This window comes from Neopsephotus bourkii, unplaced genomic scaffold (genome assembly GCF_033783945.1).
Source record: "Neopsephotus bourkii isolate Nb327-2 ecotype Australia unplaced genomic scaffold, CSIRO-AGI_Nbou_v1 NB_951, whole genome shotgun sequence".
Classification (NCBI taxonomy): Eukaryota; Metazoa; Chordata; class Aves; order Psittaciformes; family Psittacidae; genus Neopsephotus; species Neopsephotus bourkii.
In genome coordinates this window covers 3,325,195-3,349,030 of record NW_026901445.1, presented here as the reverse complement: position 1 = coordinate 3,349,030, position 23,836 = coordinate 3,325,195, and the positions used below count along the sequence as shown (strand labels likewise).

The window sequence follows — 23,836 nt, the reverse complement described above, 5'->3', positions numbered from 1 at the left end:
TGAATCACAAAACGGCAAATCTGGCACAACTCTGCATAAAAGGTGAAATGAACCTTAGAAAATCATTAAAGGCCAAATCAAATCCCAGCTGAAATCAGTGAAGAGATGCCCTTTGTGTTTGACTAGCTGCTTTAACGGAAATGTTTTAGCAAATAGCACTGACAAAATGAAGTGTCAGATGGGATCAGGACAGGTTCCGAACACACGGCTGTAGTCAGAGATAGAGGAAGGCTGGGAGCTGAGTTCAGGTTTGGGAAGGAGTCAAACCACCAAGTGTTGGTCTGTGTCCTTGAAAGCAGCCTCGGTCCTGGGAAATTAAGGATTTACTGAAGAAAACCTCTATCATAAATATTAAAAGTGGAAGAGTAGAGCAGTGCCTGTGCCCCATCTTCACACTGGGTTTATTAACAGAAGTCCTGATTCTTCCCTTTCTTTTCAAGAAGTCAAGAATCGCTTCACTGAAAAGAGTCCTTTGAAAATAACCTGAGATGTGAATCAGGCTGAAAGTCACTGGTATAATTCTTCATTAAAGCTCCTGCACTTCAGTTTTAATTGGGGGAAAACAATATGAAAATGAGACAGAAAAAATAAATCAATACTCCAAATATGAACATTTTTAAGCAGGCACATTACATTCAATTTTTCCATCTTTTCACCAAGGTTCTATCATTATCTATGATGATAAAAAAGAGCTTATGAAAGGATGAGTGATATTTTGATACAGATTTTTCAAAGAAAAGTGATAATTCAAAGAAAAGCGATAATTCAAAGAAACACTTTTCTAGAAATTAATACTTCAGATGTTTTGTGTCTTTTTCTTTTTCTTTTTTTTTTTTGAATCACAGAATTCAGAAGACCAAAATTATTTACATTTTTCAGATTTTAAAAGTTAGCACTGTATTTCAGTGGGAGCCTGAAACAAAACAAAACAAAAAGCATTTTAATTATAATAAGCAAAGGTCTTCTCATCCTAACGAGAAATTAAATACTGTTAAGGGATTTCATTCAAACCTTGCCCCTTACCATAGTATTTCAGGCCAAGTACCAAGATAAATTGAAGTTTTAAGCTGTATTATAAATAACCCCTGACTCTAGGGTAACTTCTTTGAAGATTATGAAGAAATACAAAGAATTCAGCAGCATGTTAGTGGGCACTGCAAAAGTATATTGAGAAGTCTAGAGCAGCTGCAACTGTATTCTGGTTTTAAATGTTTTTTGACATGGCTGTTGTATTGCGCATCCAGTATACAATCTTCTTGTCAATAACATCTGGGCAATCAATGTGTGCAAAAATGAATCTTGGGTTTATGGCATATTTGTAGCCATATGTTTTCTACCTGTCAATATAGCTCAAAGGCAGTGAGTGAGGAAAGTTCAGTAGATGAGGCATTTGTCCTAGGTCTCACAGGGTGAACAGGATGGTCTTACAGGTTATATTTTGTGTCATGTATCATGCAACACATCTGAGCAAAAGGACACTTGCTCTGGCAATACCAGTCACCACAATGGCAAAGCAGCAGCAGCAGCAAGCAGTGGCTTCATACTGTCGTATTTATTTGTTTAGCTGGCATTGCCCTTTCATCTCACTGATAATTTGGTGCTTACTCAATTTCACTGTTCAGAGTGATCATCACCTCACATCTTTCAATGTGGTCAGCTTTCATTTTCCTTTCCAGCCAAACCACAATGAGATTCAGACATGAAGTGTTGTACAAACATCAAATCTGCATGTGCTTTTGTGTGCATGTGTCTGTCCAAACAGTTCTTAACAGTATCATCTTGCATATTTTGTTACTTCAGTTTTCAAGATACTCCTTCAGCAGCAAAATCATCTAAATCTGTGATAGACACTATGTCAGTATTTGGTGTTGGACTCATGTCCTTTCCTAAGTGAACTTTAGTTTCTTGAATGTCTTGACTGTACGAGGAAGAGGCTGGTTCAATATAGGGCTGAGTATCCACAGCTTCAGAGTATCTGCAGACCTGCTGGCCATTTTCATGTAGTTCAGCTGGTTCTCCAGGTGCAGCTGGCATTAACCAGCTATGTTCAGAGAGCTGAGAGGGTGACTTCAGCACTGCTACAGATGAAGCTGGTAAAGGCAGCACTCTAGGGTAGGAGACATAGGGAGAATTCATAATTTCTGAAGAGGAGGGTTCTTCTAAGTTCCCTTCTGAGGAAGGGACTGAGACTTGAACATATTTGCCAGTTTCAGGGTCATAAAATGTCTTTACATTAACTTCAGCTGGTAAATCAACTACATAGTATTGACCAGAGTCAGGGTCTTGGAGGAGTTTACGTTGGGTTAAAGAGGGTGAAGGGCTTACTGCTGATGCACAACTGGGTCTTCCTGTACTGGTTTCTGTGGGAGTAAAAGTTGAGTGAGGGGCAGGGTGGAGAGGAGAATATCCCAAGGCTGAAACAGATGCTAGTGTCTGTCTAGAATGAGACGACTTTCTCCCTACAGCATCTGTATGCTCAGTCTGATGTTTTTTCTGCTGCTCTAGCATTTTCTTTCTCCTGTTTGCCAGCTTTTTGGCCCGCCGCAGAGCTTTTTCTGTTTTTGGTGGCACAGCAGGAGGCTTGCCTGCTGCTCTCTCCCTAGGGTCCCTGGGCTCCAGTCCCTCAGCTTCCCCTGCAGAATCAGAAAGCAGATTTCTCTGTGCTGAATGAAGTATTTCTCCTGCAGCCAAGTCAGCTTGGCTCTTTAGTGCCATGTTCAGCAAGGCAGGGTTTATAACATCCTCTGCCTCTCTAAGGCCTGAAATTGTTGGTTTGTCTGACAACGAACTGGCAGTTAGAGAGTGCATTGTGCTGCCTGACCTGGGGCTTGCAACAGCAGAGCATGCAAGACTATCTAACAAAACTGGTGCACCTTCTGTACATAGGATGTCCTCTAAAGCTTCATGGGATACAGGCGAATAAGAGTGGTCCTCTGATATGGAGTCAGTCACGGGGGAAATTGTCTCCCTAGTGATTATTTTTTTCACACAAGATCCACCCCTGCGATTAGATAGATGATGATTCTTGAAGTAATTTGTCTTTCTTTCTGTGGGATAGCTGGGGTTGTTTTGTTCTTGGTCATTTTCCAGACCTAAACTTGGATGTGTTAAGCTGTGTCTTGCCTTCCTAGACTGGGTCCTTTCTTTCCTTCTGCAGTCACTTTCCTCATTCATTTTCCCAACTTTATTTAACAAAGCACAAGTATCTTTATCTTCTTCCGTCAGCTTCCCTAACAAAAAGTTCTCTGTATCTTCCAGATGACTGGGATCCAGTGTTGCTGGAGTAGTTCCAGGCTCACTGGCCTCTTTTCCTCTGTCAGTTGCTCCATCCCTCACGTTCTGCTTCCCTCTGTGCCTCGATGCCAACCAGCCTACCTCCTGAGCATGCAACATCTTTTGGTGTTGCTTATTGTGCCATGCTGGGGGCATATACCTACATTCCATTTCCTTGTAACTGCTGCTTACTGTATCATCCAGGGAAAAGGACCTTAACAGAGGCAGCTTGACAGTCCTTATTACCTGAGGCGACCTGAATGTGTTATCTTTAATCATAAACAGACTGGGTTTGGTTGCACTTGAAGTTGGCAGTGTTTGTGGTTCTTCAACCTTAGGGATGGACATGTCCCTTACACTGCTGGCAGCAGAATCCATGCTGTTGGCCTCTTTGCTTTTTTCTCTCGTCAGTTGCTCTTTCATCACGCTCCTCTGTTCATTCCCAGTAACCTTCCCCTCCCTCTTCTCTGCTGCACCAGTACCAGAGCTGATACAAGCATAATATTGCAGTTCATCTTCCTCAATCTCATCCCCTTTCTCATTGTGGCTATTCTTACTGTCTGTACCCATTTCACTCTTAGTCCTCTGGCTTTCTTGAAGGCATGCCTTCTGCATCAGGGGCACTGGTGGAAATGTCTCATCCTGAAGTGGCTGCTCTACCGTGGAGACAAAAGACTGCTCTGAAGAACTAGTGCTTCTGCCTTGTGCTTCATGGTCAGGTACCACCATGTTGGTTTGGGTGTCACTGTAAGGCACATCCTCTGCTGGTGAGAGTTGATTTGGGAGTGTTTTGAAGGCAAGATCTTCATTCTGAATAGCAGCCTGTCGCATATTTTCCTCACCCTGGACACTGGGATTTTGCCCTGCTGTTGTGTCTGCATTGTCTCTACTGAATGGTTTCAGTGCTGGATAGTGCAGATGTTTTCTTAAATCAGGTTCATTTGATTCATGTCTGAACAAGGGGAAGTTTTCATTCTCCCTTGTGTTTTTAACCGGATCTTCACATGTTGAGTTGTCTTGCTGCAAATTGTCTCCAGTTTGGTAAAATAAAACGTCCCCTGTTGTCTGGGGTGAACTCATAGTCAGGTAATTGTCTGTAAAGTGTCCAGTTAAATCAGTTTTATTGTCCTTTTCATGAATACTGCCAGACAATATGGAGGTTATATCACTCGATTCATCTTTGTCTGCAATATTCTTGCTACTTTTTTCCTGTGAAGTGGAGAATGAGGCATTTATTTTTGTACTTTCCTGGATATTCTCCCTCATTTTGTTTTTCTCCTCCAAGGCCCTTAACAGAGGAGAAGGGGTATAAATGCTTTTAACACGTTTACGCACATCCTTCAAGTTGAATAACAGACTCGATGCTTTTGATTTGTAACTATCCCGAGACCTGTAATTGTCAAATGCGTTCCCCTCATGGTCTCTCAGTGCCGTGTTCTCAGTGGGAGGAGGTGTCAGTGGGATCAGCTCACTTTCAACAGTGACCACCTCCTGTTTTGGTGGTATGACGGGTGTTAAGAGTTCAGTGATGTTGAAAGGGGGACTGATCGATCCAGGGGAGTTTACGTGTCTGGGCAGAGGGGTCACCTCCAGACCAGGTTTGGCACCAGTCCCCTTTTCAGACAATGAACATGTCTCATTGCTGGCTGTGAACTTCTCATTTGAAGTCTGTGTCCTCTCTGCTGTCCCTTTTGCAGCCCTCTGCCTCCTCCAGGGTGGACATGTATTGCCCAACTGTGGACTGAGGTGCTTGCCTTCAGTTAAGGTGGCCAGAGGTCTTGGTGGAGGTGGGCTGGATGCCTGGGAAATAGGTGAACCCATCCTGTGGGATATGGACTGGGGTGAGATGGAGGCTGGGGATATGACAGGGGGGGAAAGTTGAGCTGGCATTGGGGGTGGTGGCACAGGAGGCGCTTCAGGGCTAGGGGGTGTTGGGGGATGGCCCTGCTGGTTTAGAGGTGGAAGGTGTGGGACAGGTGGTGGCTGAGGAGGACCCCGGTGCATGTGGATTCTAGGGGGTGGTGTAGGAGGAAGAGCAGAGGGAAATTCAGTTTCTGAAGGAAAGGGGTCCTGAGTTTCATATGCAGCTGGGAGAGGGATGCTGAAAGCAGCTTCTGGTGTTAGCTTCATCTGAAAATCTTTCTCTTGTTTCTTAGCAACAGTGGTCTTGACAGGTGGCAATTTATGATCCTGTGTGTAGGATCCTTTAATAAATGGTGCTTCTTCCAGGTACGTAAGACCTTCCTTTTTCATTTTTATATCAACAAATTCCTCCTTTTCAGCCAGTTTTTTATGATGAACTTTCCATGATTCAAAAGCACTATTCTCACTATGAAGAAAATTACCTTTTTTTGCTGGCTCATTAACTTTCACACTTCTGTTTTTTAAAGCCTTTTTAGAAGAACGGGAAAAATTTGACTTGGCTACTTTTGACATCTCAATCAGCACAGGATAATAATCATCAGAACCACAATAACTCAGGTCTATTTTATTAGGTCTTTTCTGTGGCTCATGTCTGCTACTGAGAGAGTGGCTCCCTTGACTAGCCTCAGAATATTCATGAAGTTCCTTGTGGTTGCTTAAAATGTCTGTGTCATCCCAACAAGCCATATCATTTCCATGATTTAACTTATGTTTTTGAAAGCTATTCTTAATGGGCTGCTTAACAGCTATCAGGGAACCCCCTGACCCTTGGTCTGCAGTCTTATCAAATGTCTTAATCAATGAGGACACTTTTGAAGCATGTTTATTGTTCCTTGGACCAGGAACTGGTAAATTCATATTTTTCCTTTCTGTGGTAAAGCTGTTATTTTTAGCAACCTTTTTCTCCTCCTGAGCACACTTTGGTAACTGCTGGAATGTGGAAGCCCATATTGTATGTTCATTGTTTCTTGCTGTTAGCTTGTTACAGACATTGCTCTTCTTGATGGCATGGTTTAATGTCCCTCGGTGAAGTTTAGCAGAGAACTGGAGGGCAAAGTCAGGTGAAATGGGAAGATCTGACTCACTGTAAGAGTCTTCGAGTTCTGCCACACACAAACTTTTGAAAGCCCGGTCTGTGAGGCTGCTCACTTCTCTGTCTGTTTCATCCAGGAGGCTCCCAATACTTGAGGAGTCGCTATGTCCTTCTGTATGTTTCTTATTTCCCTGCATTGTTGATAGGAATCATGAATGAATTCCCCAAAGGATTAACTTCAGGCAGATGACTGTGTGGGGTGGTTCCAGCTGTTCCAGTTGTTAGCAATTCACAATCATAAAGTGATTTCTCCTGTTGCACATTGATTCATCTTATGGAATAGCTGAAGGAAATTTTGTTCTCTGCAAAGCCAAAAAATATAAATAGTCATTTTTCTATATTAGCACTATTAGTGAGCATTTTCCAGATATATCAGTCACTGACTAATTTACTCCTACATGTATTCTAAGCAGGATGCTAGCAGTACAATGAATAACGTAACATAAAAAATAATTGTTATCTTTGACAATTTAAGTAGCTTATGGTAGCTCATCATTTAATTTCTTGAAAGCACCATTAAAAAAAAAAGCGGTTTCACCTCAGGTTCTTTACTTGGGTTCTTAAAAAAGGATAAAAGAACCAAATTACAGTACTTCCTTTTCCAGACTTCCAACCATAAGGACTTCCGAGTGCTGTACATGTATTTAGGTTAGAAAGTTAGCTACTTTTTGGGCAGAAGAATTAATGATAAAAAGGGGAAAATTTACTTAGGAAAGGAATCTCACTTGGTACATCATTGCACACTATGTCCAAAATGAAAGAAAAGTTGTTAAAACTTACTTGGCAAGAAATCATAATTATAATTTAAAATATTTTGTGAAAAATAAAATTGTAGGAGATTATATCCTCACTCATTTATTAGCTCATGACTGTGGAAAATATAGTCTACAGAGATGAGCATGCCTGTATCAGGCTGGAGTTTTGCTGTGATCATTACCCTGAGCAGAACCCTTGTTTCAGAAAGCAGAATGGCACCACAGGTAAAGAGGACTTACTGTGCATTAGCAGGTTCCAAGCAAATACTGCTGGAGTAAAATCCTCTAGCCATCCATATTCAAATACAGTTGGGTTGTTACATTGGAACCGAAGAGGCTGCTAATATCAGCTTAGCCAGCAGAAGGCAGGAGTGCCTAGGGGACTCTAGCAGACCCACTAAAGGAGCTCAAGGAATATTTGGTTTCAGTTCTAGAACTGCTGAGAGAAAAAGGTAACCCATTCAACACAATTACAAAATATCACAGCCTTCCGTTTAGCCCTGATCACAATGCAGTCAGGGCCTACAGCATGGTGGTTTTTGTCCAACTCCACATCAGTCTGAAGATAGGATGGTGGAATCTTTGGGTGGAACAAGTAAAAGCAAAACAGACCCTTCAGCTCCACTGTAGAACTGAGCAATGAAATACAGATCCAGACATCAACCGCTCCAGCTGCCCAAATCCATAATTCCAGAGGCTCAGCTCAATGAGACTCTTGTAAAGCGCACATTTTTCTCTGTTAGGACTCAGTGCTGGTCAAAGTATGAAAAGTCAGAGGAACTGGGCTTAATCAGCTGAATTACTCAGGCTCAGTTCTTCAACTGAAAATACTCCTCACTTTCCCTTTCTATTGAAAAAAATCTCAGCTAACCTATTTTTAGATTCAAAGTATTGTAGTGAATCTTGATTCTGTCCTTCCAGCAACAGAATTCCAGTAACTTATGCAGAACTACAACACATTTACACCAGAAATAAAATGAGCTCAATAGAGCTGCTCTATTTTACTTTGTACAAAGAATTTTCAAAAAGCGAGTTTCACTCCCCTCAGGGCACATATAGTTTTGTGTATAAGGCAGCAAGAAAAAGAGAAGACAAATGAAAGTCCATCCCATTCTTGGTTTTGATACTTAACTGTCATATGAGCTGGAAGTATAGGTACATACCTGCGTTCCATGTAACTTTGCTTCTCATATTTAGAACTCCCTCTCCTGCTTGCATTTGGCTTCATTTTTAACCATCTTTAATGAGGAGGTAGAAATAGTCCAGTGATGTATAGTCGACAGAAGTAGTGTCCTGGGATGTTTCTGAACTTCAGCATTTTTTGATCTTAAATGAACTCTGCAATTTGAAAACAAAGACATTTATTTGCATGACCTGAAGATTGTCTTGTGCTGTATACATTCATTTACTTGTTCACATTTCACAACCATTTTAGGAGTGACTTAAAGGATTTCTCACCAAAAGACACAGGTATGCACCCCAAAATTACAGTAATCAAATACCTTCAGGCTTTGGTAGCTAGTGGAGTGCAGTCAGTTTCCAAGCAAACAACTAAAGCAAGCTCCAGCATTCTCTGGTAGCCCCAGCAGGGACTAACAGCTGAGTGAGCAATGGTTTCCTGGCAGTCTGCCCATTCCAAAGGCTGAGTGACATCCAGGCTAAAAAGAGGGGTTGTGTTAGATGAGTTCTTCCCTGCTGCTGTCTATACCTCTGCTGTGCCACACTTTCACAGGGACTGCAGAGGAAAACGCGTGCCTTTACTTCACCTGCATATGACTTCCTACTGCCAACATGTATAGACAGACATCGGTCTGGTGGACTGGGAACTAACACAGTTGGGGTTTGAAAGTTTATCCTTTTCACTGTCCCTGTTGTAAAGGAGAGGAAAGGTGGACATTTGGGATGGTGAGGGGCAGTAAACAAAACATCCAATTTGCTTCCATGCATAAACCAGAGTCAGAAGATGCTAAAGGAAAGCTGTTATGGGAAATGTGCATTGCTGCTCTCTTTTTGCTGTGGAAACCCCCAAAGTTCAGACTAGTTTGCTTAACCTTTGCAAGAATATATCCATTTCCTACAAAGAGAACTGCCTGGCCCTAGGTAATGCAAATAGCACATAGATTTGCTTAGTACAGTAGACTTTTTCTGAAGCAAGGGTCTCCCTTAAGGCTTTTGTGTCAGTCCATGGTATTCAAAACACACTGGCAAAAGTGGCTCACCCACTGGTATGGTCTCCTACACTTTATTTGAGGAAGGACAGTTGCAGTATTAGTTTAGGGACAAGTCTGTACCAGTCAGAGCTTTTTGTCATTTGTTTAAAATGTCTGAATAAAAAGAAAATAAAAATTAAAGTAAATATAAATTAATCCCCCTGCAATGTTTGGTTGCAGCCAGATGTAAAAGGTCATCCTCGTCGCAGAGATATGTACTCAGTTGTCCTTTGCTCAGAGGCTAAATTACAATTTTACCGCTTCTGTGGTACTCTTAACTGTGCAAAGCCAACACAGAGGTGGCAGACTGAGTATGTTCTGGCTCACACTTCAAAGGGGCTGTTGACTAAACTCCAGCAGCACAATGTTTATCACTATTAGTGGTGGTACCTGAACTAGGAAGAAGGCTGGCTTTGAGATCTCATGGACAGAGGTCTGAAGAAACATCTTGTCCCTTGTAAACTGAGAACACTTGCTGAAAATGTGAGTAGCGTAACAATAAACATGGAGATCATGATATAATCTCAGCAATTATTTTCCTAGACGGAGTCACTGTTACAAAAACAACTTGGTGTCACTGATTAAAAAAAGAATAGCGACTGCTACTGTCTCTGAAACCCTTGTGAAGATCCTTGTCTTGCCTGGCCAATACGAGTACTTGGGCAGTGTAATGTTTCAAGCTGGAAAAACTGTATCTAAACCAAGTGTTCAAGGTACAGATCACTAGTGGAACTGGATGTAAATAGCAGCACTGTACTGATCTAGCTCTCTCTCGTATAGGTATGACGGCAAGTTCTGAACTTCAGGCAAAGCAGCTGTTCATGGCTGGTTTAGTAACATGCTAAAGTCCCATTTCTTTACCTTTTTGGACAAACATGGTAGCAAGCAAGCAAGCAAGGTGCAGTGTTTGAGCTTAGGTCAGGATTCAGCTGGTTCAAACATGTAAAGATGTCTGAATTTAGTGTATTTTCAAGACAGAGGAAAGCAATGCTGGGCATTTGGAACTGCTTGGGAAATACTGAGAAATATGTGAGGAGTTTGCAGCAGGCATCATCTGATACAAGCTACCAGAAAAGCTTGCATGAATGTACAGATTTCAAGGAGCTTAAACAGAAACCAACCTCCCCTCTTCTAAATAGAAGGCTTTTTTCAGTGGCCCTCTTAAGTGCCTAGCAAGTTGTGATGAGGAGGTTGAATTACAGAGGCTATTCCTGGCCTGGCACAGACTGAATGTCAACTTTTTTCACTAGTCAGGAGCTGGGCAAACCAGCAAACTTGGCTGGAGCGTGTGACATCACTGCTGTTGCAATATATAAAGGGCTGGTTGGTTTACCCACACCCCTTGGGCTGGTATTTGGCTGAAATGTTGTGCCATGAGACATCGTGGTGGCATTTTGGCAGCGCCTTTGGGAGTTGTATAGCAATCTGAAGTCAGCAGCACTGCATTCCCCTTGAGAATGGGAAGAGAAGGGAGAGGGAAGGAAGGTTTATTATTATCTGTTTTTTTTAATCTTTGCAAGCTGACTAACTTCATGTGGTGCTTTCTGTAGGCCATTCATCCACGGCTCCAAAACTCAGAGCCCTGTGGTGACTGCTGGCTGAGGTTTAATTCAGTGGCATACTTGCAAACAGATTGCTGCTTTGAGCTTTTATATGCGTACCAGGACAATGAACAGTTAGTGCTTCTTACCACGGGAAATAGGAGAATCCCTGAATTTATGACTTGTTTGCATAGGTGCACATTTGTCCATGGCACACATGGAAGCTCATTATAGGATGAGAGGGATGGATGAAGCAGGCCTGTTCAGTTATGTGTCATCAGGACAAGAAAATGCTCCCAGCTGATGGCAGCTCCTCACCAGCCTGAGCAGTGATGGCTGAGGAGGTCTCCTGGGTATCACTGGAGAATCCTGCATGGCAGTATGTGAATGGCTATTGAGTGTGCTGCTGTCAGTCAGTGATCACAGTACCACTGTCTCCATTGTGCATTTAGGAAAACACACAAAAAGGTGTTGGGAAGTTAAAAGTCACCCTGTGAGTCCCTGTTAGAAACAAGGGGCCAGAATGATGTCCAGGAGAAAAGAAAAACACTGCAATCTGGTGGAGAATGCCTAAGCGTCTCTGGTGCTGGGATGTTTGGACTGACAAGAGTTTGTGAGCTGATCATATTGGGCTTCATTGGAGCAAAACGCTCTCTGATTTGCCCTCCTGTCTAGGCTGCTCTAGGCACACTGACTCTCTGGACAGTCCTTGGGGTACATGGATAGGGGAAGGATCATAACACCCTCACCAAGGAGGGGAGCTGCCTGACAAGAGACAGTGGTGCTCCAGCCACTTTTCTCCGAGCTGTCAAGAAAGGCAACTTCTGGATTAAGAGTTCATAAAATGAAAGTGATTAGCACAAACCTCCATTTCCCTCATCCAACAAGATCATTTCCATCTATGCTTTGTGGACATAAAGGACAGCCCAACTGAATTCTTCTGCTTGGGGAAAGGAGAATCACTTTGTTCAAATACAAATAACTGCTCCAGCTGAAGGAGGGTGGATAATTGGATCTGTTCATCTTACAGCGAAGATCCCAAACACTGACAGGAATGAGTAGAATAAAACAAAGTGACTTCATCTCTTCCAGCATCAGATCTTTGACCATTGTACTGGAAAGCAAGGTGAAGGCACCATGTGTTTGAATCAAACCAGTGTAGACCAGGTCCATTCTCCTTGAGGATTTGGCCCAGCAATTGTGTCTTGAACAGCTTGTTCTGGGCCAGAGAAGAGGAGACGCTGTTCTTGACTTTGGGCCAACTTCTGTTCTCAGTTACACTGGTATAAATCTAGAGTCATTTTATTGACGTCAGTAGAATAACTGAGAACAGAATTGGTGACTCTAAATGCATCTACTTCCTAAGCCGACACTGGTGCATTATCCACAAGACTACACAAGTAACTGTAACCACAGTAAAGTAAAATCCAGCATCTCTGAAGAGCCAGACCTCACCCCCGTATGGCATTCAGACCAACATCTGAAGGAAAGGGATTTGAAACTGATACTGCATTGCTATGCCACCAAATTGTGTTGTCTGGACAACTCTAATTTTTTAACCTCTGTCACTCACCACTGACAATAGCAGTGCATTTGAGATAAAGTAGTTTTGCTCTTTTCTGCAGTGCTAACTAGAATACCTAGACCTGGTATGGTAGACATTGTGCAGTGCCAGAAAATGCCAGGAGAGCTGGCTGCCAATCTGAATTGCCATCCTGTGAATAATGTATCTTAGAAATGTGCTTGTGTGTGTGTGAGGGGAAGATATTCTCATTTAGACTGTTTTTGAAGTTTCACATGGAAAAAAGATTCTGAAGAGAATTTAAATTATAAATAGAAGTAACACGTAACATATACCATAATAGTTAAAATTATGTCACTGAAAATAGTTACTGTCCTTAAGTCAGAGAGGGTGCATGCTGTTTAACATTAACTGAAACTCTCAATTTTATTTTCTATGTAAAAAAACAATCTTATGGTATTGCAAAAGAGTGTGATCTTGTTTTGAAATTTTCCTAAGTATTATATAAAAATATGTATGTGTGTGTATATATAAATAACATTTTCAATTACCTTTCTAGGGGAAATGTTAAAATGAATATGATTGTGATTTTATTTGTTTAATCAAACAAGATTTTTTTCTTTTTCTGAAGAAAAGACAGCTGATGTCTTTTTCTCCCCATGAGCTCTACTGAAGCTAGTACATTTGTTGCCACAGGAGTTGAACCCAGGGATGCATCAGACTCACAGCTTGAGGAAGATCAGTGCATCTTGGTGGAAGCATGAACAAAAGGAGACTGTGTACCTACCTAATGACCATGTGTTACATATTCTGCACTGTGTCCTATCCTCAAAGGATGTGAACCTCTTCCAGGCACCAGCTGGAATGCTTACCTCTTCAGCTCAGAACATAAAGCTCCAAGCAATGGGAGATGAAGACCTCATGTGAAGAAAAATGGGAGGAACAGAGACTGCTTGTGACACCTATGGAGAATCATTGCAAGTCTTTCTACCTTTCCCTTTCTGATTCAATGGCAAAACCCCAACAGTTGTTTCCAGCTGGTCTCTGGACTGTCTTTCCCAGTATCCTCCAAATGCCCCATCCTGCCAAGAGTCCTATCTAGCGTGGAAGAAGGAGATATCTCTCAGAAAGAGCTGTATCTGAACTGAGGCTTTCGTGGAACTCCTGTTCACTCCTTCCATTACCTGAGCCCTATCCACCACTGCCTTTGAAGAGTCAGTAACATGCAGACATGATGGCAGAAGTCAAAGGCACAGAGCGCATGACTAACACAGGCAAGGGGCAGGTGCAGCACTTGACAAACAGCACAAGTCTATGAGAATCACAAGGCCCAGCGACGATGCTCCTCCCATGACCTGGAGTCAGCACAGACAAGTGACATTTAAGCAACTGAACCCAAACAGTGCATTTCTTGGCATTAAATGTCTGACTGTAAAAGGCCAGTCAGTAACTAGGTTAGTGATTATACACTGAGATATTTATACAGCTCTCCAGTAACACGGTACATGAGCACCTCGTGGCTGTTTATCCTTACAAACTTCCCACTGCAAGCAGGATTTCTGTCTCACAGATCAACAGCTAAAGCCCAGCTTCAAATGACTGATTTGCCCAAGATACTGCATCTGGGGCAGGGCCGGGAACCAAATCTGTGTTTTTTGAATCACACAGTAAAGGTTTAATCTTTGTCAGTTAAAGCAAAAATGTGCCTTCCCACTGCCCTTCATAGGGTGTGATACCTTACCATGAGCCTCTGCAAAAAACCCCCCAAAACACTTCAACTGAATATGGTACTGCAGCTTGGCATTGCATTGTATAGTGTAATCTATCCAGATTTGCAGGTGACTGACTTACTGCAAAGATATCAGCTCTGCCTCAAGTGCTCGATATCTCTATCTCTTTGAGATCATGAAGACTCAAGCCTTCCTCACTAGTTCAAGGTGATGACTGACATTTGCATTGCTACAGCCCCCTCACTGAGCGTTAACAGGATTTTGGCTCACGAGACTAGCTTTCATCTCCTTTCATTTAGTCTTAAGCAAAGCTTAGAGGATGAAAACTTCTGAGTTCGCACTTCCTGAGTGGGAGAAACGAGGTTTTCCCACAGCAGAGGGAGAGTTGTAAAGTACCACAGCATTGCAATGGCTAGAGATGGGAAATGACAAAGGGGGAAGGGAAGAAAGACGCATGTACAAGAAAACAAATGTAATGGCTTGCATGCCTTGTAAAGGAGCATGCTGGACAGTCCCAGCCTGTCACAGGAAAACTGTAATGATACCAGCAAGTATGTTAGACACAAAAGGGAAGCAGGCATACCAACACAAGGAAATCTGCAGCTAGCAACAAACCATGCCTCACTTCTCTTTCCCAGCTGGGGAACCTGAAACCATTACCCACTTATACTGCTCTTCTCATCAGCCCCAGCACACTGATACCATCTGCACTGTCAAGTTTACACTCAGACCATTTAAGCTTCTTAATAAGGAGAATCTGATCCATACCCACTCACACAGGATACAGACTCAGGAAATAACAGGCTTGCAGAAAACAACTATTATTCTTTTACTGGTAGTCTCACCTGTTCCTTTCCTTTTTACCCTCTGGGTACCGAGGTTTGGACAAGGATTTTGCTGAATCCTTTTTCTATAAAGAAAAGAATTGAACCCATTTCCATATGCTGGGTTCAAAATAATTTCAAGTTCTGAGTGGTTTTCTCACCCACTGAATTCCATGGGATTTAGGAACATGCAATATCCTAAAATACCTGTCTTACGTTACAAAGACAAATAGGTGTATGTACCATAGGGGAGAAGAGAAGGTGGAGGCTTTGGTTTTCAGTTTTCTGGCTCAGGCTGCAGGAATAGAGCTATTTCTTATTTATACCATTCCAGAGTGCTTTCAAGTGCAGCTAGAATATCCCAATTCTAGAGCAAGCAGTGTGGCAGGGAGGGAAATACACACATGCCAAAGCATATGACTCAAGCATACAGCCATTCATTTATGTAACATCTTTCCTCTGATGACAAACTGCTCCTCAGCCATTTGTGATTATAACAGAGCCATTCCAGTTGAAGGACAAAAGCTTTGGCTTGCCTTACTCCTGCTTGCTATCTGGAAGATAGCCATGGAAGAGATATCCTTCCCATGTGAGGACTTTTAGAAGTCAGGGAAGAGCCCACCTACCCTTACTGCACGTATTACCTTTGGAGGCCATACTATTTTTCTCCTTTTGAGAAGCAAATGCCAGACAGCGGTCTTGTCCTGAGTAAGAAGGAAGTTCCTTCCAGTTCCCTCTTCACTGTGCAAAAGGAGTTGTGGTTGGTTTTGTTTCTTTTTTTTTCTCTTTGGGAAATGCAAACTCCCTCTTCCTATTCAGAGACTGATTCATTGTTATGATTTAATGGTGTGTCCCCAAGGCAATTTCTCATTCCTTTACAGTTAATGCACATGCTAAGGCATTTCTTGTGATTATTCTGTAAAGGATGTATGCAAAAGACAGAAAGGAAAATACAAGAGTTTTAAGCGGAATTGACACTTGTTCCCTAAGGGACAGACCAATGATTCTGGCTGAAGCAGTCCCTCAGCAACCTTGGTAATGATGTTATCCCAGTGCTTTCCCAGACCACCCAGACTCTCTGAAGAACCATGTGGGTAGGCAATAGCATCATCTGCAGCCCAGTGCTGTCACCAGGCACTTTTTCCCCAGCTCTTCTCCTCAGTTCTCCTCCATACTTCAAGAGGCAATTCTAGATACTTGTCTGTGTCGTCACTTAATTCACAAGCCTGGTTAAAGAATAATTTCTCATTTCTGGAGAAACTGACTAATCTAATATCACTACTTCAAAACAGATCAGTCAAAACAAAGAGTCTCAGTGAACAACCTCATCATGATCAGCCCCACTGCCCTAGCACAAACCCTGGATGCAGCTTGCAGGTCCAGTTCACTCTGAGCATACTGTTGGTTCTGCACCAACATCCCAGATAGACCTGGGCACTTACTCCGACTTCTGAAAGGCCTATGCTCTGAAGCATGCAAAGAACAGGGACAGACCTGAAATACATCTCAACACAACAGAAGCCATCAGTAGGATGCAGAATTGTACAAGGGACTATAATGAAGCTGACAGGAAAACCAAGCTGACCTTAAAGTATGCCAGCTTACATATGATCCAGGTAAAAGTGATAGACACATCTGAGACTGAGGATCTGCATTAACTGTAAATTACCAGATACTTCACATTTGCTGACTCTGCATATTAACATGTAGCCAAATGTTAACTGCATTCATTTCTTTAAGAGACTTAAAAAAAAATAATTGCGGGGGTTTTCACCTCTATCTTTTTCAAGTGTAAAGTATGAGTTAGGTGGCCTTCATGTACCTGACTGTCTTAGCCCTATCACAGTTCCCCAAACAGACTCAGACACAATGTGTAAGCAACAGGGAAAGCGTCCCTGAAACTACTGGGATGTAGCTGTGTGAGTGACTGAAAAAAAATAAGTATCATTATTTGACCTGCTTGACTCATAAAAAAATTGGTTTGACTGTTACCAGATGATAGATTTAGATTAATCATTACTGACTAATGCCTTCTGTATACCATTATTTGCAAGCATGAGGAATGGATGTTAAAAAAGCCTAGGACTATAATTAAATATCTGTTTTCTATGCCTGTCCAAAGAGGATCATTTGGCAGGAGAACATAAGGGAGAGGGAAGCCTTTCTTCTTGGGAAGTGTTGTCCTCTTATGGCTTCAATGCTACCTCAGTTTCTCTTGGACTGCTAAGGGACAGGGTTTCTTGATGGCAGCCTCTCTGACCATATACACTTGAAAGCCATAAAAATCAGTTAACCACTAACATAGTCACAAAACACCAAGCTTAAAACACACACACAATATATATACGTGTGTATACCTTTAACTATATATGTATAAGCAACCACTGACCCACTCTAAAACCCCCAAAACATACACAGGCTTGATTGGAGAGAGACAGCCTTTTCTCAAGGGTAAAGTTCCCATATCAGTGCACACATGGAGTCCCCACTATGGTCCATTTCCCCACACACCTGTCAGCTGGCTCACAAACCGATGGTCCCAAATGCAACCCTACCGCAAGCAATGCTCTAAATGCAGTGGACTCACCCGCTTGCTTACAGTAGACAAGGCTCTGTGTGACCTGGCACCCTGGCTGCAGGCAGGCCAGCACAGCAAAGCCTGCAGCTCAATTCCACTTGCAGAATTTGCCTCTGACAGCAGCTTTTTGTGTGTGTAAACTCAGCTACAGTAAAAAAGGAGAGACTGATACACAAACGGTATCACACAGTATCACAGTAAGTTAGAGATTGGAAGGGACCTCAAAAGATCATCTAGTCCAATCCCCCTGCCGGAGCAGGAACACCTAGATAAGTGTGATAAATGGTATTTTCTCCCAACCTGGCTCACAGGGTTAGTTGGCTTTTTTCCTGGTCCTGGGGGGATTTACATTTTCATGGGTACTTTGCACATCTCTAGTAACACACGCACAGACAAGACAAATATTTCAGAGAAGCACATAGGAATGAGAGGCTACAGAGTGAAATTTCCACATGCTTTCGATTTGCGGTGCAGGGATGCAATTGCACCTGCGTACCTCCACCCAGCTGTGGCCTTCAAGTTCACTGGTGAGTGCCTGTTACAACTGTTTTTGTAAGTAAGTTGTGAATAAGTATGTAAATACCTTCCTAGTGACAAACTTGAAGGATGCAGAGATTTAGTTGTTTTAGGGCTCCACTATACTGCAAATCTTTAACTTGTTAGTGTTTTCCACAGGACTTATCCCTCAAACATTTGATTTTTACACGGTCAGTTCCCTAAAGAAGTGAATGAAAAGAGCCATGGACTGTGATCCTGTCTGGAAAGCTTGTTTCTCCTTATTTCTTCTCAGTTTTTCTTCTCCCCAGCCTCCCCCTCAGCAATGGCAGAGGACTAGTGAGGAACCCTCTAACTGATATTTTGCAAAGTCAGTGTGAACCGATTGCTGTGGCCAGCTGCTGGAAAACTTTTCCCTATTCAGATATAATCGGATTGCCCGTTCACAGGCCATTTAAAAAAGCTTAAGCAGTCTGGCTTTTCAAGTTCAATTTTAATTATTTCTGTTCTTATTTTGCTGCTGAGCTCTGCAGCTAGGCTAATAAAATGCAGTTCCTTGGGATGGCAGATTAAGAAGTTCTGCAACAACTGGACTCAGAAAAGCTTATGCCATTTAAGAAATTTCCCAGTGATTAAAATTGGATACAAGTCATAGTCACAGTCATTTATAGTGGCCTCTTAGCACTGCGTAGGTATTTGAACTATTTTACTTTTTCAAGCTCTGTAGCATACTAATTGCTCTCTATAAAAAATTTAAGCAATTCTTTTCCAATTTGTTGAAAAAAAAAGAAGAAATAAAAATGCCTTCAAACGCTTATACAAACCATTAAAATTTTAAAGAGTACCTTATCTGTAGAAAGTAACCATCTAGAAAATAAGATCAATGTATATTTACTTAAAGTTGCTTACAGCACGATGCACAGGACAATTAAATGGAGCTTCATAACAATTGACTGGTCTTTTGAAACCCATTTACCAAATAATTATGTCATAAACAGTAACCACTGCATACAAATCTATATGTATGCTCTTTCCACATGCAGACTTTCAGAGACAATCATGCATTTTTCAGAGCAGAAAAAGCTGGACAAAGTGAAAGGACTTTCCTGCTCTAATAATTGAAAACAAGACATAAATGCTGTTTGACTTCTGTTATCCAATCAATTACACAACTGATTCTTGAGTGCACACACATTCACACACTCAGGCACCATCATTCTTCACCATTTCTCTACTTCAAAAACACCCACTCACTTTTCCCCTTACCTTCTGTGCTCCAGCTTCCTGGTCAGGGACAGTACAGTGCTTCTCTTTCTTCCCTTGAGTCAAAGCCCCAACACATTTTACAGCAGCCTGCTTACTATTAACACTTCCCATTATTTATGTGTTTCGGACTCTCCTTCTGAACATGGTTACCTTAATAGAAACAACCCCTGAAAAATAAATAAAACAACAGAAGTGGAGGAGCTAACCCTTGAGCCCTCGCAGACCTGTCCAGCCAGGTGAAGTGAGCAAGGAATCCAAAGTTACTAAAATGTATTTAAATAGTTATCAGGCAAGGGGAAACCAAGCGGAGATCATGGTGGGGAAGAAGCAAACATACGTATTGGAATAACCATGCGGTGTCAAGTAACAAGACAGATGAAACAAACAGTCATCAGCTATTTTTACATTCAGATTCGCCATTGGTAATGCTTCAGAGATAACTAATACAGAAAGCAATGCTGTGTGATTGGCTTGCTACTGCTGGTGATTCAAACCTCAAAGCACTGCATTTTTGTATCTACAGGTGGGAGTCAAAGTGCTTTTAAGGTAACCATTAAAAATACTGTGTAAAAAGTATGAACGAGTAACACGTTACTGTCCTGCTGGTGCTTTTTTCATAAATAGCCCATTTCATCATCAAGGCTGGACAAATGTGCCCAGCGTTCTTGGAGTAAGGGCCCCATTCCACTGTCCTTCCAAAGCAAACAAGAGCAGCCATCATCCTGGGAGACACATGATAGCATTGGGTTTCATTTGGTGAACTACAATAGGATGTTGAATAATAGGGGTAATATGCCATGAAGTCAACAAGCTAAGTTTTTGTACTGCAAATATAAACAATGGATTGCACCCTGTCCCATGCTGAGTTCACAGAGCTCCTTAATGAAGTCATGGGGCTCTCTTGGGGATTAGCATCATGCCAGGCTTGAGCCACAGCCTGAAGCAAAGAGCTGAATCTCCTTGCTGTTACAGCCCAACTCTTGCTTCCAGGGTAGAGCTGGGCTCCAATGAGCCCAGTGCACATTTGCATGCTAAAAAGAGCTGCTAATTACATTGCTACAGCATGAATAACCCAACAACCATCCAGTGAGCTGGTGCCTGAGAATCTTCAAGCACTAGCAAGCTTGTGATGAACTAATCCTCCCTGTGACCCAAGAGCAGCCTAAGTTTACATGTCCTTGGAGGTAATGGCCTGCCCTTTCCAAAGCAATCTTCAGCTTTGAATTTGCCACCTGGGAGAGGTGTATCAGTCACCTTAGGTCCCAGCATGAAGATTTTGCAAAGCCCAGTCTCCTAAACTCCTGGTCTGGGCTTTTGGTGCTCAAGTCCTTCCCCTAATTCATCCCAAACTGAATGCTGGTCTTGCCAATCATCAGAGCGCTTCTGCTAAGTTCCGGTCCCAAACTGCACACTTTCAACATCTACCCATGCCCTGCACCCATGAGAGCACTTACGCACAAAGACTTGGTGCATCAGGAGTCATGGCACCTATGAACTGAGACACTGGACAGACCTAGCACACACTGGGAGAAAAAAGCCCCACACCAACTTTGGGATAAAAACAGACAGTGGAAGAGCAGTTTTCAGGTACTCACTGCCACCAGTGTAGGCAAAACTGTCTGTATATGTGTGTCTGTCTCTCCCACACATTTCTAAAGAGGGGTGGAATGTATTTCTGGAATACTTGTGCTAAAAATAAACCTATCCTTGCTGTCTATGAAGAGAGGCAGGTATAGCCCTGCTTTCTGTAAGCCCATGAACTTGTGAACTGCTTAGAGGCTGAATTGCAACTAGAAAGATCCCTATGGAAATTGTAACTACTGGTGCAGGAGGGGTGGCTGGTTGCTTGGAAAATCCAAAGCAGGCCTCTCACCCAAAAGCAGTGGGGGTTAACGCTATTCATCAATGATGAATGTGCTTTACAGACTCCAGCTTTGAAAGGACTCGAATGTTGGGATAGGCATTATGCTTATTCAAATATGATGATAATAAATACACATATTTGCAAATTCAGCATTCAGATGAGACTCCGGGATCAGATGGCCTGTCATTAAAATAAAGCCACTTCTGGGGAAAATTACTGAATAACACTCAGCAAACACAACCCAGTGGCACTTAGATGTTGTTACCCTGCTCCCAGGAAACTTAAAAAGCAAAAATTCCTGCTGCTTCCTTTCAGTGAGTGCAGAGCAATAACAGATCACACTGAACTTTTGTAGACAGCAATTTGGACTAAAATCCTAAATTTATATGAAACGAGTATGTGATTTGCATTAATATGTCACTGCAAAATGAATGTATGTATGTATAATGAACTTCCTCTTGCGCACACACACGAAACTTTGCTTAGCAAGGCTGAGAGTACAGACATGACAGGCTTATGCAAGAACAGTAGTTTTCAGCCTTTTCTGACTTGTATCCCATCCCTTAACGCTTTCTCCAGGGAAATAAATGGAGTTCTGCCCTACTGAGAGAGGCAGTTTTTTCCTTCGTTACCTTAGCTGCAAATCCCAGAGAAGCAGTATGCAGACCCCAAGGGGTCAATGGACTGATCACATGTGAAAAGTCCCTGGTACATGAAAACCAAAAAGTGGAACTGATTATAAACAGAAATGAAAACATGCCACCCTAGACTAGCAAAATGCAAACATCAAACTGTTTTGGTTGTAGAAAGTAAATGGTTTATAATTCTCATGGCGTTAAAAAGCAAGGGGCCTATTTAATAACCCATGAGAGCAGTATGACTATATTGAGTTTTCAGTTGTTTGTTTACAGCATTTTTTGTCCAGCAGAGCAATGCAGGTTCAGATGTTACCTGGCAGCCACACACAGAATAATTTGTTGACTGCCATCACAGTCAGTGCAATAACTTGATCTCTGGGTATTGCAGAGTATCAGCTGGACAAAGCAAACCCAGAGTCATGTGAGCTGAACAAAAGCAGTGAACCAGGACTAAAACATGTCCCACAGCAGGACAACACCTTTATCTGCTCTGCACATTTATTTCCACACTTGCAGGTAGGTCCTGCTGTGCTCCACCTGAAGTCTCACAAGGTGCATTTCTCTGGGGGTGTTTCTAGCACCTGCATGTCTGCTCCAGTGTGTGCACAGGAATGCAGTAGCAATACAGTGCTAAGCAAGGAATCATGGTGCAAATGAGATGCTGCTCCACCTGCCTCCTCAGGACAACCCAAGCCCCCCCAGATTGTTTTCCAGCAAGAGGACTTCACCTTCATGGCTTCTGTCTGAATGGGGAGATGACTGCCAGTTCTATCCTGTATCTTGCAGCATGTCATCAATCTGGACCAAAATCCCTTCCTTCCATGATCTGAATGCACATGTGCTCTGATGATGGGAAAGGAGTGCTTCTTGTTCCTTCTTCTTCTTGCAGTCTTTGCATTTCCCACCTACCTGAACAAAGAGAATGACTGTAAATGGGTTGAGGTCTCCAGTTTTGCATTCTCCTTTAGGAGGCACTGGACTTCCTGAGTATCTGCATGTTTTCTACTAAATGTGAAACCATCCCTGCTTCCTCCTGCAGCTGCATTTTGTGCAAAAGCTCTGGTCACACCTAACCCCCTTCCTTGTCTCCAGGAAGCAGCAGAGACCTGAGGGTGCTAAGGAAGGAATATGTCTCAGTATTGCTATAGGTATTTTCTCACCCAAGGGGAAACAAGATCAAGGCTGTATTTATTGCTCAGTACCTCCTGTTAGCCAACACAGGCCATGCTGCACCTAGTATCAGGGGAAATGACAAGCAGATCTCCGTCATATTCCTCTCTGTCTGTACCGTCTTCTTGGTCCAGTCCCTTACACAGCTGGGTTTGAAACAGCTTCAAACCCAGCTAAGTAGAGGTAGGTGAGGACAGAAAAGTCTCCAGCACCTGAGAACCAGTAGCAGTCTTACAGCTTATTCCCTTGGGGACATTTCTCCACCTTGAAGGAAAGGCTCCTTATCCACCCCTAGTGCAGAATTTGTGCAGCGAGAATGGTGCAGGACTCATTCATAGCCTCTCTCCAGTGCTATGCCTTAGGAATCAAACTTGTCAGTAGCTGTGATTTATCAGTCACAACTCCAGGGATTCAGAGCTCTAAGAAAGAAATTCTAATTCTTGAAGTCCTTGGAGATTTCTCTATTTGTTGTTATTGCGGCTTTGAATGAAGCCTGGCAAAGTAAAAATCCCCTGCAAAAGGAAGCTCTGGAAGAAATTTTAGCATGGTCCAAGCAAAAAGAAATATTTTCTTGATTTCACCTTCCAGAATTTTATAATATGGTGTTTAATATAATATAAAAATTGTTTTCATCCTGCCTTCAGAAAGAAGTAAAATATACTATTTTTCAACAAAAAAAAATGCTATGTTTCTTCTCTGAAATCAGATTTCTCATGAAACCAACACACTTTACTAGATTTCAACTTTGACTGTGTTCGTGACCACTGGCAGAGATTGGTTCCACCATGCTTTTGTCCATCTGTGAATATGACCTTAAATTCCATTTTAAAAGAATTTCTACAGCCTGGTGTGCTCTCCCTGCTGCTGTCCCATCAATACCACCCAGGCTCAGCTGACTCAGAGATGACTTGTTTGGCTTCCAGCCCCAAACGCTCATCCTAAAACTGGGAAGTG

General features: G+C 42.4%; 1 protein-coding gene across 8 annotated transcripts; it reads right to left on the bottom strand.

Moving 5' to 3' along the window:
• Nucleotides 1-1,533: 1,533 nt before the first annotated feature.
• Nucleotides 1,534-19,677, bottom strand: CUNH10orf71 (chromosome unknown C10orf71 homolog). Of its 8 annotated transcripts, none has more exons than XM_061358839.1 (4): nt 19,211-19,677; nt 13,190-13,411; nt 8,208-8,382; nt 1,534-6,591 (listed from the first exon to the last, which is right to left on the bottom strand). In XM_061358839.1, the coding sequence occupies exon 4, from the start codon at nt 6,424-6,426 to the stop codon at nt 1,804-1,806; it is 4,623 nt and encodes a 1,540-aa protein (XP_061214823.1). In that variant the 5' UTR covers nt 6,427-6,591; nt 8,208-8,382; nt 13,190-13,411; nt 19,211-19,677; the 3' UTR covers nt 1,534-1,803. The 8 variants fall into 8 exon arrangements, with proteins under 8 accessions (XP_061214823.1, XP_061214819.1, XP_061214820.1 ...); XM_061358835.1 differs by lacking the exon at nt 13,190-13,411 and adding an exon at nt 7,285-7,483; XM_061358836.1 differs by lacking the exon at nt 13,190-13,411 and adding an exon at nt 7,285-7,480.
• Between the last annotated feature and the right edge of the window lie 4,159 nt (nt 19,678-23,836).